General features: G+C 43.5%; 1 protein-coding gene across 2 annotated transcripts in view; it reads right to left on the bottom strand.

Annotated features, from left to right (window-relative positions):
- Window positions 1–16,363, bottom strand: part of LOC109894908 (tetratricopeptide repeat protein 28) — a 216,204-nt gene that overhangs the window by 108,931 nt on the left and 90,910 nt on the right. For both annotated transcript variants that reach the window (XM_031830060.1, XM_031830061.1), the window contains exons 2-3: window positions 9,024–9,171; window positions 273–545 (exon numbers count right to left, since the gene is read on the bottom strand). In XM_031830060.1, coding sequence (XP_031685920.1) covers window positions 273–545; window positions 9,024–9,171 — 421 coding nt within the window. The remainder of the gene's footprint in view (window positions 1–272; window positions 546–9,023; window positions 9,172–16,363) is intronic.

The following is a 16,363-nucleotide window of genomic DNA, read 5'->3' as shown; positions in this document are numbered from 1 at the left end:
TAGACAGGCCCCCCCCATACAGAGCCATAGAGCCAGGCTCTCTACCTAAAAACCATAGCGCTCTGCTCCATCCAGACCCTTATCTCCTGCTGCTCTGCTATACACTGCCCACTTATGTGTCAAACTGTGTGGGGTCAGGAGAGTCAGACAATCTGGGCTGCCTTACACACACAGTAACTCAGGACCAGATAGAGACACACCAATACACACAGATACGAACATAAATAAACAGACAAAAACACACACACAAACATGCACCCCTGTGGTCTCACCTAGTGTCTTGGAGACCTCCAGGTCTTGCTGCATGTATCCGGTGCTCTTCTCTGCATTGCCCAGGGACCAGTGGGCGCTGCTGAGGGCTGAGAAGACGGAGCCACGCAACTTGAGGCTGCAGGTACCAATCTTTAACGCGGCCTCCAGGACCACCACGGATGCGGTGTGGTGGGCCGCCGTCAGCAGCTCCTGACCAATCACTGACACCACCACGAATGGACTCTTGTCCAGCTTCATCTTCTGCAGTTGCTGGTAGGTGGGTTCTAGGGACTCTATGTGGAGGGAGGGAGGGAGGGAGGGAGGGGAGAGGAGGGGGTTAGGGATGGTCATGATGGGGGCTACTGGACTCATTCAGATAGCTTTTTTGTATTCCTTTCAGTTTCATGGAATACAAGGTTCTCCATACTGCAGCTCACGAACAATGACTATACTGCTTAGGTAAATTACTGTACACTAGTCACGTTGATTGGTTCACCAGAATATCTTGTAAGATGGAAAATCTTAATAGCTCCATATAAACTCATCCCAGTCCTCAGTGCATCTAGTTAAGTCTGACACAACTACTGTATAATCGTGTAACCAACGATTAAGGATGAAAAGTATCATAAAAATAAAATAACCATCATAACTGTTTTGATATACAGTACCAGTCAAAAGTTGACACAACAACTCATTCAAGGGTTTTTCTTTATATTTACTATTTTCTACATTGTATAATAATAGTGACAACATCAAAACTATGAAATAGCACAGATGGATACATGTAATAACCAAAAAAGTGTTAAACAATTCAAAATATATTTTATATTTGAGATTCTTCAAAGTAGCCACTCTTGGCATTCTCTCAACCAGATTCACTTGGACTGCTTTTCCAACAGTCTTGAAGGAGATCCCACATATGCTTAGCAACTGTTGGCTGCTTTTCCTTCACTCTGCGGTCCAACTCATCCCAAACCATCTTAATTGGGTTGAGGTCGGGTGATTGTGGAGGCCAGGTCATCTGATGCAGCACTCCATCACTCTCCTTCTTGGTCAAATAGCCCTTACACAGCTGGTTAAGTGTGCCTTGAATTCTAAACAAATCACAGACAGTGTTACCAGCAGAACACCCCCACACTATCACACCTCCTCCTCCATGCTTCACGGTGGGAACTACACATGCGGAGATCCTCCATTCACCTCAACCAGCTTCATGAGGTAGTCACCTGGAATGCATTTCAATTAACAGGTGTGACTTGTTTAATGTTAATTTGTGGAATTTCTTTCCTTATTAATGCATTTGATTCAATCAGTTGTGTTGTGACAAGGTAGGCGTGGTATACAGAAGACAGCCCTATTTGGCAAAAGTCCATATTATGGCAAAACAGCTAAACTAAGCAAAGAGAATCGACAGTCGATCATTACTTTAAGACATGAAGGTCAGTCAATGCGGAAGATTTTAAGAACTTTGAACGTTTCTTTAAGTGCAGTCGCAAAAACCATCAAGCGTTATGATGAAATTGGCTCTCATGAGGACCGCCACAGGAAAGGAAGACCCAGAGTTGCCTCTGCTGTAGAGGATAAGTTCATTAGAGTTACCAGCCTCAGAAATTGCAGCCAAAATAAATGCTTCACAGAGTTCAAGTAACAGACACATCTCAACAATCAACTGTTCAGAGGAGACTGCATGAATCAGGCCTTCATGGTCAAATTGCTGCAAAGAAACCACTACTTATGGACACCAATAAGAAGAATAGACTTGCTTGAGCCAAGAAACACGAGCAATGGACATTAGACCTGTGGAAATCTGTCCTTTGGTTTGATGAGTCCAAATGTGAGACACAGAGGCTGAGGACACAGAGGCTGTGTAAGGGCTATTTAACCAAGAAGGAGAGTGATGGAGTGCTGCATCAGATGCCCTGGCCTTCAAAATCACCTGACCTCAACCCAATTCAACCTGATTACTGCTTACAAGCAAAAACTAAAGCAGGAAGTACAAGTGACTCGCTCAATACAGAAGTGGTCAGATGACGCGGATGCTACACTTCAGGACTGTTTTGCTAGCACAGACATGGAATATGTTCCGGGATTCATCCAAAGGCATTGAGGAGTATGCCACCTCAGTCAACACCGGCTTCATCAATAAGTGCATTGATGATGTCATCCCCACAGTGACCATATGTACATTTCCCAACCAGAAGCCATGAATTACAAGCAACATCCGCACCGAGCTAAAGGCTAGAGCTACAGCATTAAAGGAGCTGGACACTATTCCGGACGCTTATAAGAAATCCCGCTATGCCCTCAGACGAACCATCAAACAGGCAAAGAATCAATACAGGACTAAGATTGAATGCTACTACACCGGCTCTGACAATCGTCAGATGTGGCAGGGCTTGAAAACTATTACGGACTACAAAATGAAACCCAGCCGCGAGCTGCCCAGTGACGAGAGCCTACCAGACGAGCTAAATGCCTTTTATGCTCACTTTGAGGCGAGAAACACTGAAGCATGTATGAGAGCACCAGCTGTTCCGGACGACTGTGTGATCACGCTCTCCATAGCCGATGTGAACAAGACCTTTTAACACGTCAACATTCACAAAGCCGCGGGGCCAGACAGATTACCAGGACGTGTACTCAAAGCATGCGCGGACTAGTTGCCAAGAGTCTTCACTGACATTTTCAACCTCTCCCTGGCCGAGTCTGTAATACCTACATGTTTCAAACAGACCACCATTGTCCCTGTGCCCAAGATAGCGAAGGTAAACTTCCTAAATGATTACCGCCTGTAGCACTCTCGTCGATAACCATGAAGTGCTTTGAAAGGCTGTGGTCATGGCTCACAACACCATAATGCCAGAAACCCTAAACCCACTCCAATTAGCATTCCTCCCCAACAGATCCACAGATGACGCAATCTCAATCGCACTCCACACTGGACAAAAGGAACACCTATGTGAGAATGCTGTTCATTGACTACAGCTCAGCGTTCAACACCATAGTGCCCACAAAGCTCATCACTAAGATAAGGACCCTGGGACTAAACACCTCCCTCTGCAACTGGATCCTTGACTTCCTGACGGGCCGCCCCCAGGTGGTGAGGGTAGGTAGCAACACATCTGCCACGCTGATCCTCAACACTGGAGCTCCCCAGGGGTGCGTGCTTAGTTCCCAGTGCTAGGCCTGATCATCGACAATGATGAGACAGCCTATAGGGAGGAGGTCAGAGACCTGGCAGTGTGGTGCCAGGACAATAACCTCTCTCTCAACATGAGCAAGACGTAAGTAAGCAGCAAAGCACCCCCACAAAATCATGCTGCCACGCCCGTGCTTCACGGTTGGGATGGTGTTCTTCGGCTTGCAAGCCTCCCCCTTTTTCCTCCAAACATAACGATGGTCATTATGGCCGAACAGTTCTATTTTTGTTTCATCAGACCAGAGGACATTTCTCCAAAAAGTACGATCTTTGTTCCCATATGCAGTTGCAAACCTTAGCCTGGCTTTTTTTATGGCAGTTCTCGAGCAGTGGCTTCTTCCTTGCTGAGCGGCCTTTCAGGTTATGTCGATATAGGACTCGTTTTACTGTGGATATAGATACTTTTGTACCGGTTTCCTCCAGCATCTTCACAAGGTCCTTTGCTGTTGCTCTGGGATTGATTTGCACTTTTCGCACCAAAGTACGTTAATCTCTAGGAGACAGAACGCGTCTCCTTCCTGAGCGGATTGACGGCTGCGTGGTCCCATGGTGTTTATACTTGTGTATTGTTTGTACAGATGGACGTGGTACCTTCAGGCATTTTGAAATTGCTCCCAAGGATGAACCAGACTTGTGGAGGTCTACAATTCTTTTCTGAGGACTTGGCTGATTCCTTTTGATTTTCCCATGATGTCAAGCAAAGAGGCACTGAGTTTGGAAGTAGGCCTTGAAATACATCCACAGGTACACATCAACTTGACTCAAATGATGTCAATTAGCCTATTAGAAGCTTCTAAAGCCATGACATCATTTTATGTACTTTTGCAAGCTGTTTAAAGGCACAGTCAACTTAGTGTATGTACACTTCTGACCCACTGGAATTGTGATACAGTGAATTACAAGTTAAATAATCTGTCTGTAAACAATTGTTGGAAAAATGACTTGTGCCATGCACAAAGTAGATGTCCTAACTTGCCAAAACTATAGTTTGTTAACAGGAAATTTGTGGAGTGGTTGAAAAACAAGTTTTAATGACACCAACCTAAGTGTATGTAAACCTCCAACTTCAACTGTATTTGTTTTTTTCTTCTGTGTGTAGCGAACAGCTGACTGAAGACATGACGGCTGGGCATTTGTATGGTTGAGTCCGTTTCAGCGGTAACATGGACTCTTTACAACATGATTAAACTTTATTGCGCCTTGCTGAAACAAGCAAGTGTTGTAGCAGACGAGTTGCCTCTTTAGTTGCCCAGGCAACGCCGACTCCCTGCAGCAGAAGCACATGTAGTCAGGAGCGGAGGAGAGAAGAAAATCTGTGTCTAATATATTTTTGGCTGACCAATAACAGTCATCCAAAATTCCATGACTGTCACATCTACTGTGTTTCAGGGAGCGCAATCAGTGTGTCTTTTGTTGGCTAAATGAGCTGAGCTTGTCTGAGTGATTGCTTTAGAACATGGATTTCACTGACAACAAGACAAGCATATGAATACACCATTCACAGGTACCACTATTATTGGCAATTTAATACAGGGCAATTTCAAAGACCACTAAAAAAAAGCAGCACAGTGAAATTATATTTCTATGTTCTCTTCATTTTTCCATTCGATGTTGCAGTTTGAGAGAGAAAAGAAAAGCCTGAGTGGGTTTTGAGGGCCGGTGAGTGTTAAGAGTGATGGTGAACATGCTGCTGTAACACGCAGGGGAGAGAGGCAGAGGAATGCAGAGCGGAGAGGAGACACACAAGGTGACCTTTGGGAAGGCTGAAAATGCACACAATACTATAAATCAACTGTGGGCAACGCAAGGTTTGGGATCCACAGCCCCTCCAGATTATTGACATTACCCTGTCAGTCTCCCCAAATTGGGAGACTGACAGGGTGGGGGACAGGACAGGGGTGACATCCTGAGTGTGAATGTATGTGTGCGCGTACCTGCCTGTGTGTGTGTGCTGTATGTGTGAGTGTGTGTACTGTATATGTGAGTGCAAGTGTGTGAACATGAGGGGGAATATGAAATATACCTGTGCCCCTTCTGCAAATATTTTTTGCAGAGTTGTAGTTAATTAGGTCAACTCCTCCCCCACAGAGGTTTTTCTGTAATGTACCTACCTGTCCAAGGCAGATCGTGTCTGCAGTCAGATGTACTGTATGCCTGCTACTGTATCAGTCATGCCCATGCACTTAAAGACCATGACACTCATTGATTCAGACAAACAATTACAAACAACAAAATACACATGAACATGATCTGAATAGCCTGGTGGTAGTAGCAAGCCACCCAGACTGAAACTAATATTCACCACACACAAACAAAATGATTCACGTCTATAGTCTTCACAGAAGCATTCAAAAATATCATTGATGATGCTATTTCAAGTGCATCCAAGTGCATCACTTGTGTTCCAGCGGTTGGTAGAATGTAACGCTAGCAGAAACACTGTGCATATCATATCCATTCATAGCTGGTAATTGTATTCAAAGTGATACACAGAGTAGTGTCATAAATCAAACATTGCTATCTCTCTCTCTGTCTCTCTTTCTCTCTCTCAGTCTTTCTCTTTTTCTCTCTCTCTCCGTCACGGTCTTATTCTCTCTCTTTTCCAAGTCCAAGCTCCAAGAGTTTCAGCGACAGGGCCTTCTCCAGGGATGATCCAAGGCTCTGGAACTCCTTCCCTCCAGCCATCCATGACTCTGAATCCATCACCATCTTTTAGTCCCTCCTAAAGCCCAACCTCTTCACCTTGGCCTACCTCTAAGCCCCTCCCCACAGACACTCTCTCCCATACACACTATCTCTATCCCACACACACACACACACACACACACACACACACACACACACACAACACCTGCTCGCTCACTTATACACTGACACATCACATTCTTTCCTCTTCTTTAAGCTCCTCCCCCTCTCTTTGTTTCATGTTTTCTTACATCCTGCTGTTAGACTGGCGTTGTCTGGTTTTGATATCTCGGTTTAGTTTAATTGAAAAGTCCTATATAAGTCCCATGTACTATTATTACCAATCCTTTTACAAACATAGAGTAAATATCATCCACATGTACATAAACAGGTACAGTACATTCATATATAGTTCCTTCTCCTGCTCTCAGTCTCATAAAGGGGAGGCCCTGGGAGGTTGGTGACCATTACAAACCCATGTAGCGTACATTCTGTTTTCCCCTGCCTTTAAATACAACCATGACTCATTTCACCTTCCCATTTCACGAGCCATTCTCTTCTTTGGGTCTGTGACTGTGAAGAGGCAGAGAGCTGACTGCTGAGAGGGCTAAATTCCTCCTGTACCCTACGTCTGTTTTCCTGCATCTCCATACATACTAAAAAGAACATACTAAAAGTACTATATTTTCTCATCATCATGATCATTATGGTGACATTGTTTATTATGGTGACATTGTCTCTCCTCCAACCCTAAGAGCTCAGTCAGAGAACTTCAGAGCTGGTCCAAGATAATAATAATAATAATTTTGTGGGTTCTTATATTTGTCCTGTTTCACAAGTGTGTATTATACGCATGTGTGAATTTGAAATGTGTTTTTTGCATATCCCAACTCTCCCTGAGACTCCCTCTGAGATTGGGGTCATGGCCAGGGTCAACCATTATCAACGGTGACACTGGAGCAATTAGGGTTAAGTGCATTGCTCAAACGCACATCAACAGATGTTTCATCTTATCAGCTCGGGGATTCAAACTAGCAACCTTTCGGTTACTGGCCCAACACTCTAAACACTAGGCTACCTGCGGCCCAAGTTCACGGGACAAACAGAACAGAAGAGAGCAAAGCCCATTCACTCTCAACACTGACTACTGATTGGGCTTGATTTCTCTCATTTAATTTCACACAGCGATATTCACTGCAGGAAAAAAATATGCATCAAAACCTTGATATCTGAGGAGTTTGAAGCTGAAAATGATCATAGGCGGCAGAGAAGAGAGCCGGGTATATAGAGGGTTCTGAGAGCAGTTTCCCCTCCTTTGAAAGCTCTTTGTTGTGGGAAACACAAAGGCGTAGAGTACAGTTGAATTCTGGACTCATGGAAAATCTTTCAGATCTATACGAGGAGGAGAGAGAGAACTAACGTCTGTGTTGCGTCGTGTGGGGAAAATTGTTTGGCAAAGCCACAGTGACAATGTGAGAATGTAATATTGTTATACTAAAGTAAACACAAACAGTGGTGATGGTGTGCTTCAGGGGAATTTCATACACACTTTTTGTCTCCTTGAAGACAAAGGACTTGAATATGTTTTCTTACTTTCATTATTTCTGTGCTTTGTTCACTGTTTGAATGAGCACACCTTTATCTGTCTCGCTACGCCCAATGACTAAACATGTAAAGAAAAACATTCAAGTGAATTTGAAGACTAAACAGATGTATGTGTTGTCCTGAAAACAACAAGTAGCTACTTGACTACAGGTTGGATGTATATCATCAGTATCCACATGGTTCTGTTCGTCTTCTTCATTACACTTCAACTCTGTATGTAACTAGCTGGGGCAAAAGTTTAGTAAGACCCTAGCGACACCAAACTCCAAGCGAGGGGAAAATTAAATGAGTGGATTTGGTAATCCCCAGGTAATCCTGGGAGGGGTGTGTTACACGGACGATAAGACGGGCTGGCAGCAACACGCCATCTACGACTTCAGCGAGAGAAAGCTTCCCTACCTTTTCCTTATCACAGGGTTTTGGCTGCACAACACTGATTATCCTCCCTGTTTGCTGGCGTAACGCTGATTATCTTCCCCCTATGCCAGGAGCCCCTCTGAGAGGATCATTGCTCTTAATCCCCCGACCTAGCCCCCCCCTAACAAACCTTGGACTGGCTCCCTCCCTCCGTTGCTAGCTGCTTCCCTCCCTGGCATCATGGGAAACGTGGTAAACAATTAAGAGATTAAAAAGCCTGGGCCAAGAGCTTCTCCTATTCTACTGAGAGAGAGGCCCAGTCAGGTCCATTGTGTTTAGTGTTGGGCCCACTCTCAAGTCCTTTTGCTGTTAGGCTTCCAGTGACAATGTTTACGTAATCAATGTACCTCAGATGGGTTTTTCACTCAGTGCTTGTTTTTTCCATGTATTCAGATACAGCCTTTCGCTAACAGGGATTGACAGAGGCGCTCCATGCAGCCTAAAACACAATGGCTCCTCTCTGAACAGAACAGAAGACAGACATGTGGATCCACTCTCTCTGATCTCTCTCACACATCATGGAGCAGGGAAGCCAGAGTTTACTGAAAGGCCTGGATATTAAGCTACTTGGAGTTGGAAAATAGGCTTCATCAAGGGCAGACAAGGGCTGTGTTGTTGGATGTTTATTATGATAAATAAGTATCTTTCTGATCAACCTGACCGATAATCAGTCACACATACACTGAGACAGACAGACAGACAAGTGAATACAGATATACAGTGTAAAGACATACAGTAGTCACTCTGACAGACAGCTAGAGTCACACTGACACATTAATTGACTGACGAGGATGAAGATTAGCAACATTTAGACCGTTAGAAAGACAGAGGAAAACAAAGAGAGATAGTAAGACAGAAGTGTTACCTCGTAGTGGGGACTTCATGGCAGCCTCCACCATGCCAACCAGTAGCTGCAGGCTCTTGGGGTCTTGGGCCAGCCCCGAGGCGAAGGCGGCCAACGCGTCGGCATGGCGACCAAGGTACTGAAGGGCAACACCCTGTCGGAAGTATGCCTGTAGAGAGGAGAGAGAGAGGGAAGGAAAGGGAGGTAGACCCAATCAAATCATGAGAAAACAAAAAGATAATTACTTAACACATTGGAAAGAATTAACAAAAACACTGAGCAAACTAGAATGCTATTTGGCACTAAACAGAGAGTACACAGTGGCAGAATACCTGATCACTGTGACTGACCCAAAATGTAAGAAATCTTTGACGATGTACAGACTCAGTGAGCATAGCCTTGCTATTGAGAAAGGCCGCCAAAGGCAGACCTGGCTCTCAAGAGAAGACAGGCTATGTGCTCACTGCCCACAAAAAGGTGGAAACTGAGCTGCACTTCCTAACATCCTGCCAAATGTATGACCATATTAGAGACACGTATTTCCTTCAGATTACACAGACCCACAAAGAATTAGAGAACAAACCCAATGTTGATCAAATCCCATAGCTATTGGGTGAAATACCACAGTGTGCCATCACAGCAGCAAGATTTGTGACCTGTTGCCACAAGAAAAGGACAACCAGTGAAGAACAAAAACCATTGTAAATACAACCTATATTTATGTTGATTTATTTTCCCTTTTGTACTTAAACTATTTGCACATCGTTACAACACTGTATATAGACATAATATGACATTTGAAATGTCTTTATTCTTTTTGGAACTTTTGTGAGTGTAATGTTTACTGTATATTTTGTATTGTTTATTTATCTGTTTACTTGCTTTGGCAATGTAAACATGTGTTTCCTATGTCAATAAAGCCCTTAAATTGAAATTGAATTGAGAGTGAGAAGTCACTACTGCAGTCTAGCTTCACAGTATGGGGCTGCAAACAAACACATTACCAGACACTCATTTAACGCCACTTGCATTTTTTTCTCACATGAGCAGTTTTCAGAGGACATGGCACCACGCTCCTTTTGTATTCCCATAATAGAGCGATGACTGTGTTTCCTGTACTTGTTAATTGGATTATACATTTTACATAAATGCACATGATACAGTACACACTCATCGGTTGAATTTCTCAAGAGCATGCCATTGTTTTCTATTCACACAAATGGTTTTGCTTTGCAGTGGGTATCGTCTGCGCACAAGTGCAGAGTAAAGGGATTTCTATTAGATTCCGTTGAAAGAGCTTAGAGAGGGAGAGAGAGCTAGTCTACATAATGGAGTTACTTTATAGCATCATAAAAGGATAGCCATAAATAATCCAGACTCTCCGTGTTATTTCTCACAGTTTTGCTATAATGACATACAGTACGTGTACTACCACCCTGAATCTGCCATGGCCTATTTGTCGACATCTGGGCCTTTCAATAGTGTGGAGTCCTCGAGTAGAATTCCTCCTCTTCCACCAGTTTGTTCCCACTGCTCTCAGATAGCCAGTCAGTCACATGGTGGTTGAAGTGTGATTTAATAGCAGTGAAAGGCACAGATCATGTGGCCACAGCCATATCTGATACTGACACTCTACAATGTTTGGGAACATTTAAGAAATGGATTTTGTGTGTATGTGTGTGTGGGGGGGCAAAACAAATACAATGTCCATTACCCAAAACCAATAGTATAATAAAGAGAACCAATATTTCACCAATAGGTTTCCAATGACAGCAGCCTCTCCCCTATCTATGTGTAGCTTGTAGAGACAGAGCTGTTTCCTGGCCTGCCTGTCTGTCTCCATCTATGTTTGTGTCCCAAGGCTGTTCTGAGACCAATCCTGAGACCAGAACCCAGCTCTGCTCAGCTCAGCTCCATGCCCTGAGTAAGCACTGCAGCCCAGCTCACAGCCTACTCCAGCCAAATCATTAAATCCACCCGCAGATCTGATATAAACAATGCAAAAGTTACACTAAAGTGTTCCCTTCTGAATAGCTGAGGAACGCTCAACTCCGTTCTCTTATTTCGAGACAGAGTTGAGTTTTGATAATTGCTCGTGTGATTTGCTAGCAACAACATTGAGTCACCATCAGTCGATACTTGAAAAATGTAAATTCTGAAAATTCTCAACAGTACCTATGTTTGTTCTGTACAACTTGCTCAACTGGAGACGTACTGGCCTTGACGTACTACGCAAGCTGAGGTCCAATTGGAACAAGTGTATTCGAGCTGAGTTGAGCAACACAAATTCGGAAAGAAAAGTTGGTGGTTGTAAATCAATCAAAGTCTTTATTAAAATTATGAATTTCAGCACCATGCGGAAGGACCGTGGTTGTACAGGACAAACATATGTGTTCATTTTATCTATATTCATTTTGAAACTGCACAATGAATTTTACTCCAATAGCCAGAAGGGAGAGCCATGGGAATCACTGAACTACAGAAATTTTGCCGTGGCAATATATACATTTTGACAGTAGATATTCTGTCGGTTAAAGCAACCGGGATATTATTCCATGTACTGAAGTCGGATTGAATTGATTTGAGCGTGCTGTTAGAGTTTCTGGCAATGGTTTTTATCTTGGGACGGAAATATATCTGCTCCCAAATATTTAAATGGTAAAGGATTGGGATTCCATAAGTAGAGATGTCCTCCATCGGGGTCTTGAGCGGCAGTGGGGCTGATTTGGTTAGATTCATTTAGTCATTTTCGTTTATCAGATTAATTTATCTATGACCTTCAATGTGTTTCGGAGCGATTGAGATACATTGTCTAGATATAGTAAAATATTGTCTGCGTAAAATGAGATGAAGTGATCAGAAATGTGTGTTATATCCTTTGATGATTGATGAATTGCCTGGGCCAGGGGTTCCATGGACAATAAGAATAGCAAAGCGGAAATTGGATCTCCTTGTCTGCAGCTTCTAGTGATTCTGAATGGAGCAGAGCAGATATTACCTGTTATAACTATGGCTGAGGGATTGGTACATCATTGGTTCTTAAAGTATGTAAATGTGCATGTTACATTTTAAATGTAATAAAAAACTGTTGCACCTACACATTTAGTCAATCTGACATATTTTATGTCTCATGGAAAATACTCAGAAAACTCAATTGCTAATAACACTGTAAAAACTCTGGTATGTATTGTGTACCTCCAATCAGGTTGATTTGTGAATTTTCTAAGAGGCTATGTGTAATATATGTATGTACAGTGCTTCAGAATGTATTCATACCCATTGACATATTCCACATTTTGTTGTGTTACAGCGTGAGTTCAAAATGGATTAAATCTTCTTTTTTTTCTCACCCATCTACACAATACCCCATAATGACAAAGTGTAAACATGTTTTTGGAAATGTTTGCAAATGTATTGAAAATTAAATACAGAAATGTCTAATTTACATAAATATTCACACCTCTTTGCTATGACACTCCAAATTGAGCTCAGGAGCATCCGATTTCCTTTGATCATCCTCACTACAACTTGATTGGAGTCCACCTGTGGCTAATTCAATTGTTTGGCCATGATTTTAAAAGAAACACACCTGTCTATAGTCCCACAGTTGACAGTGCATGTCAGAGCAGAAAATATATCAGGAAGTCCAAAGAACTGTCTGTAGATCTCCAAGATAGAATTGTGATGAGGCACACAGTACCAGTTACAAGTTTGGACACACTTACTCATTCAAGGGTTTTTCATTATTTTTTACTATTTTCTACATTGTAGAACAATTGTGAAGACATCAAAACTATGAAAAAACAAGCCGCACCGCTTCTTTACACAGCGCGCATCCAACCCAGAAGCCAGCCGCACCAATGTGTCGGAGGAAACACCGTACACCTAGCAACCTGGTCAGCGCGCACTGCACCCGGCCTGCCACAGGAGTCACTAGTGCACGATGAGACAAGGATATGCCTGCCGGCCAAACCCTCCCTGACCTGGACGATGCTGGGCCAATTGTGCACCGCCCCATGGGCCTCCAGATCGCGGCCGGCTGCGACAGAGCCTGGGCTCGAGTCTTTGGTGGCACCAGGAAGTTTCTAAAACTGTTTGAATCATGTCTGTGAGTATAACAAAACTTATGTAGCAGGCGAAACCCCGAGGACAAACCATTCAGATTTTTTATTTTTTGAGGTCACTCTTTTCAACGGGTTTTCATTGGGAATCCAGATTTCTAAGGGACTTTCTTGCAGTTCCTACCGCTTCCACTGGATGTCACCAGTCTTTAGAAATTGGTTGAGGTTATTCCTTTGTGTAAAGGAGAAGTACGGCCATCTTGAACGAGAGTCACTTCATGTGTACTGTTTGATAGAGGCGCATGACCAGAAAGCATGCGTCAAGATTGTTTTCTTCCTGTATTGAACACAGATCATCCCGTCTTCAATTTTATCGATTATTTACGTTACAAAATACCTAAAGCTGTATTACAAAATTAGTTTGAAATGTTTTGGCAAAGTTTACAGGTAACTTTTGAGATATTTTGTAGTCATGTTGCGCAAGTTGGAACCGGTGTTTTTCTGGATCAAACGCGCCAAATAAATTGACATTTTGGATATATATGGACGGAATTGTAGAATTTAGTAAAATTGTAGAAAATAGTAAGGGAGAACACCAAGAACCCAATGACCATTCTGACAGAACTACAGAGATGGGAAAACCTGCCAGAAGGAAGTTCCTACAGCACTTCACCAATCTGGGCTTTATGGGAGAGTGGCCAGAGGGAAGCCACTCCTGAGACAAAGTCACATGACAGCAAGCCTGGAGTTTGCAAAAAGGCACATGAAAGATGGCGCATAAGGCAAAATATTCTGTGGTCTGATGAGAACAAAATGTTGTTCTTTAGCCTGAATGTAAAGCTCTGTGTCTGGAGAACACCAGGCACAGCTCATAGCCCATCTAACACCATCCCTAACGTGAAGCACGGTGTGATGGTTGCTGATAATGGGTCTCTGTACGCCTATGTAGATATTCCATTAAAAAATCTGCCGTTTCCAGCTACAATAGTCATTTACAACATTAACAATGTCTACATTGTATTTCTGATCAATTTGATGTTATTTGAATGGACAAAAAAATAGATTTCCTTTCAAAAACAAGAACATTTCTAAGTGACCCCAAACTTTTGAACAGTAGTGTAAATGAGAGCATTTCATTTTCAATAAATTAGCAAATATTTCTAAAAACATGTTTTCACTTTCTTCACTTTATGGGGTATTGTGTGTAGATAATTTTTTTAAGCAATTTTGAATTCAGGCGGTAACACAGCAAAATGTGGAATAAGTCAAGGGGTATCAAATCAAATGTTATTTGTCACATACACATGGTTAGCAGATGTTAATGTGAGTGTAGCGAAATGCTTGTGCTTCTAGTTCCGAAGGTAATATGCAGTAATATCTAACAAGTAATCTAACAAATTCGCAACAACTAACTTATACAACTACCTTAAAGAGATTATAATAAGAATATGTCCATATAAATATATGGATGGTCGTGCGGCATAGGCAATATGCAATAGATGGTATGAAATACAGTATACACATATGAGATGAGTAATGTAGTATATGTAAACATTAAAGTGGCATCATTTAAAGTGACTAGTGATACCTTTATTATTAAATCCATTTATTAAAGTGGCCAGTGATTTCGGTCTGTATGTTGGCAGCAGCCTCTCTATGTTAGTGATGGCTGTTTAATAGTCTGATGGCCTTGAAATAGAAGCTGTTTTTCAGTCTCTCGGTCCCAGCTTTGATGCACCTGCACTGACCTCACCTTCCGGATGATAGCGGGGTGAACAGGCAGTGGCTCGGGTGGTTATTGACCTTGATGATCTTTAGGCCTTCCTGTGACATTGGGTGCTGTAGGTGTCTTGAGGGCAGGTCGTTTGCCCCCGGTGATGCGTTGTGCAGACCGCACCACCCTCTGGAGAGCCTTGCGGATGAGGGCGGTGCAGTTGCCGTATCAGGCGGTGATACAGTCCGACAGGATGCTCTCGATTGTGCATCTGTAAAAGTTTGAGTGTTTTTGGTGACAAGCCAAATATCTTCAGCCTACTGAGTTTGAAGAGGCGCTATCGCACCTTCTTCACCACTCTGTCTGTGAGGGTTGACCATTTCAGTTTGTCCGTGCTGTGTACACCGAGGAACTTAAAACTTTCCACCTTCTCCACTGCTGTCCTGTCGATGTGGATAGGGGGGTGCTCCCTCTGTTGTTTCCTGAAGTCCACAATCATCTCCTTTGCTTTGTTGACGTTGAGTGAGAGGTTGTTTTCCTGACACCACACTCCAAGTGCCCTCACCTCCTCTCTGTAGACTGTCTCGTCATTGTTGGTAATCAAGCCCACTACTGTTGTGTCATCTGCAAACTTGATGATTGAGTTGGAGGCGTGCATGGCCACGCAGTCATGGGTGAACAGGGAGTGCAGGAGGGGGCTAAGCACGCACACTTGTGGGGCCCCTGTGTTGAGGGTCAGCAAAGTGGAGATATTGTTTCCTACCTTCACCACCTGGGGGCGGCCCGTTAAAAAGTCCAGGACCCAATTGCACAGGGCGGGGTTGAGACCCAGGGCCGTAAACTTAATGATGTGCTTGGAGGGTACTATGGTGTTGAATGCTGAGCTGTAGTCAATGAACAGCATTCTTATATATTCCTCTTGTCCAGATGGGTTAGGGCAGTGGGAAGTGTCATGGCGATTGCATCGTCTTGGGACCTGTTGGGGCGGTATGCAAACTGAAGTAGGTCTAGGGTGGCAGGTAAGGTGGAGGTGATATGATCCTTGACTATTCACTAAAAGCACTTCATGATGACAGAAGTGAGTGCAGTTAGTTCAGTTATCTTTGCCTTCTTCGGTACAGGAACAATGGTGGCCATCTTGAAGCATGTGGAGACAGCAGACTGGGATAGGGAGCGAATGAATATGTTCGTAAACACACCAGCCAGCTGGTCTGCGCATGCTCTGAGGACGCGGCTAGGGATGCCGTCTGGGCCAGCAGCCTTGCGAGGGTTAACGCGTTTAAATGTTTTACTCACTTCGGCCACAGAGAGGGGGGCCCCGCAGTCCTTGGTAGAGGGCCGCGTCGGTGGCACTGTATTATCCTCAAAGCGGGCAAAGAAGGTGTTTAGTTTGTGTGGAAGCAAAAGTCGATGTCCGTGACGTGACTGGTTTTGTTTTTGTAGTCCTTAATTGCCTGTAGACACTGCCATATACGTCTTGTGTCTGGGACGTTGAATTGCGACTCTTTCCATGGTTGAATGCGGTGGGTCACGCTTTCAGTTTTGTGCGAATGCCGCCGTCTATACACGGTTTCTGGTTGGGGTAG

Source organism: Oncorhynchus kisutch, linkage group LG8, assembly GCF_002021735.2.
Source record: "Oncorhynchus kisutch isolate 150728-3 linkage group LG8, Okis_V2, whole genome shotgun sequence".
NCBI lineage: Eukaryota > Metazoa > Chordata > Actinopteri > Salmoniformes > Salmonidae > Oncorhynchus > Oncorhynchus kisutch.
Note: the sequence above shows the minus strand (reverse complement) of the source record. Positions and strands in the feature narration are given on the sequence as shown.